We start from the raw sequence: 4,104 nt of genomic DNA on the forward strand, positions 1-4,104 counted from the left end.
GGCCCCACGGCGCCCGGTCCTGCACGGTGGCCGCCTGCGCCCCGACACACGAGCGCACCCACCAGCGTCGCCATAAGGCAGACAGGGAGCGAGGCGACATGCTCCAGGCGGCTCCTGGGGGACCAGCAGGTACCCGCTGACCTGGGCGTTCGCCGCCGGTCGCCACGCCTCTTTCTGGGGAACCCAGTGCACCCCAGGACCAAGTGCCCTGCCTGGGTTGCGACCCCAGGGCCTGAGATGAGCTGCAATTGAAATGGGGGTCCAGGTGGCTCACTGCCCTTCCCACCAAGCAGGAGGGCCCTTCCCGAGGTGTCCCGCCGCCCCGGCTCCGTACCCACCTGCAGGGTCCTACGAGGACAGAGGCCAGGCCCACTGCGAGGGTCATGCTGGGCAGGGCAGCCTGTGGGGCTGGGAGGGTGGCTTCGCCAGTGCTCCCACAGCAGACATGTTTGCACCCCTCACCGAACCCCCCTGGTTACTCTCCCTTATGGAGAAGCCCCATTTGGCCCTCTTCCCTCAGAGCAGGGCAGTGACCAAGGAGACGCCCATGGCAGTCCCCTCCCTTGTCCCCAGCATGGCCCTCTCTGGGTGATTCACCAGGACCAGCGACCTTTGTCCTGCGATTCTAGAGAAAAGATCTGGGTTCGATGCTGAGGCAGGTGCCGGACTTGGGCTTGAGGTGCTTGCAGGTCGCAGGTCTCGCTCCCCGGGGAACAGGGGGGTCTGTGGAGCCCAGGGCTCTCGACCCCAGAGAACCCGCTGTCGCCGTCCCTCGGTTTCCCCCTGGTGTCCTTTTCCCCATTTAGCCCCCAAAAGTAGGTTTTCCAAGAGCCAGGCGCACTGACTGGCTGTAGGGAGCGGAACGGGAAGCAGTCGTGCACGAGGCGAGGGACTTGAGGGAAAGTTAAAGTTGATCACGGGCCCTCGACGAGCACGCATTAGAGTCCATGGTATTCTCTGGACACCTGAGAGTCAGAGACACGTTACAGAGGTACCCGCTGCGATCGCATCAGCGTCCTTCCAGGAAGTCAGTCCCTTACCGACGATCCCCGTGAGCTTGGACCAATGCCCTTGACCCTTCTTTAGATATTAGAAAGCCGCCGCCCACAGGCTGGACCCCCGGACCACCGAGGAGAAGCGGCAGCAGAGCACGTGGGTGGGTGGGGCCAGGCTGAGATGCACAGATGCCCCCCTTGCCCCCCTTCAGCAGGCTCTGTCCCCCTGGGAAGGCGCAGGCCAAGGGTCCCGGCCCCGGCCAGGTGGGGGGCCCCTGCCCGTTATCTCAGACACCCGCCGTCTCTCTGCAGGGTACTCATGGACGCAGCTGTGGTGGCCAAGGACACGGTTGTCTGTGGCTTTGAGAATGAAAACATGGAGTGGTGCCTGGCTGTCTGGAGGGGCTGGGGCACCAAGGAGTTTGACGTTTTCTACCAGTCCTACGAGGAGCTGGGCCGGCTGGAGGCTTGCACGCGCAAGAAAAGGTAGCTCTGTGCAATGACCGTCACTTGGGCCTGGCCGGCCGGGGCCAGTGGCCGGACCCCTCCCCCTGCAGCCTGCAGCCCTCCGAGGACCCAGAAGTTGGACTGGATTCTCCCATGAACCACGTGCTGCTAGGAAGTGCTGGCAGTGGTTTGGGGGTTCTCCGGTTACCTGGATACCCCCACTCCACTGCTGGTTTTACAGCCCAAGGGAAGATGGTGGGGCTGACTGACGAGACACTCCTCCTGCCTCCTTCATCCACTTCCAGGGGCAGAGGAGGGGGCTGGGCCCGCCCACCTCCTCCCCGGGTCTGGGATGGAATTACACTAGAGGCTCTCAGTTGGGAAGCCCTTTGGGACGGAGCCGGAGGAGGCCGGCAGCTCATACCCCTTCCCCGGGTGGCCCCCAAGTTCTCAGCGCAGTTCACAAGCTCCTGAGCTCCCGGGGCCCTGCTCGGGGAAGCCGAGATCGTATGTCTCCAGCTCGGGAGAGTCTGTGTGTGAGAAACGCCCAGAAGGGCCCTGGGCGAGGAGCGTGGCCGGTCTGGGGAATGAATGGGCCCCTTTAAGCCACGTAGCCGGGAGCCGGGAGCAGCCGGGGCCGAGAGCCCTGACTCAGCCTTTACGTTCTCCTTCCGCCGACGAAAGGAAGGAGACACCCGACCAGCGGGACTTAGAAAAGGGTCTGGTGTTTATAGCTTTGTAAAATAAACTCGGACGCAGCCGAGCACGAGCCGTTTGTCTGCGCGTAATAATCGTCTGTCCCTTTAAGGAGTCCAGCAACATGTCAGCGGTCAGGCCTCTGGCTGCGAAATCACACCCTGCGCGGCTCACACCAGATGACGCGCACACACGTGTGCAGCAGAGAAGAAGTGACACTGTTAACTGGGGACTCACAGGAGCCGCGGCAAGGACGTCTCCGAACTGTGCCCGCGCGGTCACCGAGAGTCGCCGTCGGAGGCGGCCTGACCCGGAACGGAAGGAGGCCTGAGATCACGCTCCAGTGCACGTTCTTCTCAAATTAAATGACAGAAATCAGACCCCGGGTTTGCCGGGGCGTGCAGGCGGATGCGACTCCTTTTATCCGAAAATAAACAGGCGCTCCGGATGAAGTCCCAGCCCCCGTCCGCCGAGCACTGGAATAAAGCGCAGGCTCTGTGCCCCCGGCCCCATCCACTGGCCGGCGTGGCCGGGCGACCCCAGCGAGCTGCCCCATGGCAGGTTCCGTGGGCACAGGTGGCTGCTGTCACCCTCCTGTTTCCCTTTACCGGCCCGGGCATCAACCCCGGGGCGGCCGAGGGTCAGTGCCCCCCGCCCACATCGCCGGGCCCTCAGCGGGGCTTTGGTGATCATCCCAGCACCCACAGCTCCCAGTCAACTCCAGATGCAAACAGGATCCCGTCCCCCCTGCCCCCCGCCCCGGCCCAGACCTGCTGTCCACGTCACCTGCCAGCTGAGTGCTAGGGCAGCAGTGCAGAACGACTCAGGACAAGGACGTCGATGCAGCGTCACTTACGATGACCCCCAGCCAGAGACGACCTCCGCATCCACCGGTGGGGAGCCCCGTGTGCAGCGACACCACACTCAGTGGCCTTTCGGGGACGGGGCAGGTCCGCAGTGCCCTCCAAGGTGTTCTAAAAGCGACCTCAGTGCGGGGCGGACAGCTCCTATCTGCGTAAAAAGACGCCGTAAAGCTCGCGAGGAGCTTTATGTGCACAGCAGAAACATCCCCAGGGGGCCTGAGGGTCCCCCGGCGAGGGGGCCTGAGGGCCGCATGCGGGGCCGGGCCCTTCACTGCGTACCTCCTCTGCTCGCACTGTAAACAGGCCTCTCTATGAGGCTGAGCCAGGCCACGGGGGACTTCTCCCCTGAACCCCAGGAAGCACGTGCCTTGGCCTACGGTATCCAGTACAGTGGCTGCACAGGCTTGTACCCCAGGAGTGGCGGGCTGTGCCATGCGGCCCAGGCGTGTGGCGTGTGACAGGCTGCACCATCCAGGTGTGTGTGAGCGTGTGCCCTGTGATGCCCGCACACGACGAAATCGCCTAATGACACGTTTCTCAGAAGGTCATTGGCATGGCTGCGGTTATGCTCCCTGGGGCAACCCAGCCACAAAGCGGTCCAGAGTGGCATCCTCGTCACCCAAAGGCCAGCTTTGATGTCCTGCCGGTTTGAACCCTCGACCCTGAGCTAGCGACGCCCCCTCTATGGCCCTGGGTAGTAAAATGGCAGTGATGGTCCTTACTCCGTCAGCGTCAGTGCAGGACCAAGAGCTGGGGCCACGACTCCCTCGCCGCCCTCCCCAGTCACCCCCATTCTCACCCCTGCCCAGGGGAGGCACGAGTCCCGTCTGAGAACCACTCGGGAGACACACGTGACCCCAACTTCAAAAATAAACTCCTGTTTTTCCTGAAATATCAGAGTGACGTTTTACTCACACCTTCGCCTGAGAACGGGGTTCGGGTGTAGCACACGCAACAGTAAACGCAGGCTGTCGCGAGAAGATGGTGAGAATCTCGGGGAGCCCCTAACGCTGGGGACACGCGCTGAGAGAAAGGAAAGAAGGAATGAGGATGGACACGCGAATGGAATAAATTTCCGCTTCGCCCTCCGTGGTCTGGGTCAT

General features: G+C 62.9%; 1 protein-coding gene across 1 annotated transcript in view; it reads left to right on the top strand.

Moving 5' to 3' along the window:
- The window catches only part of LRRK1 (leucine rich repeat kinase 1), a 112,030-nt gene extending 108,137 nt beyond the window's left edge, over positions 1-3,893 (top strand). Inside the window, exon 31 of the mRNA XM_025041236.1 lies at positions 1,087-3,893. Within this exon, the coding sequence (XP_024897004.1) occupies positions 1,087-1,485 (399 nt within the window). The 3' untranslated portion in view covers positions 1,486-3,893. The remainder of the gene's footprint in view (positions 1-1,086) is intronic.
- Positions 3,894-4,104: the final 211 nt, after the last annotated feature.

The sequence above is a fragment of the Pteropus alecto genome, unplaced genomic scaffold, assembly GCF_000325575.1.
Source record: "Pteropus alecto unplaced genomic scaffold, ASM32557v1 scaffold59, whole genome shotgun sequence".
NCBI lineage: Eukaryota > Metazoa > Chordata > Mammalia > Chiroptera > Pteropodidae > Pteropus > Pteropus alecto.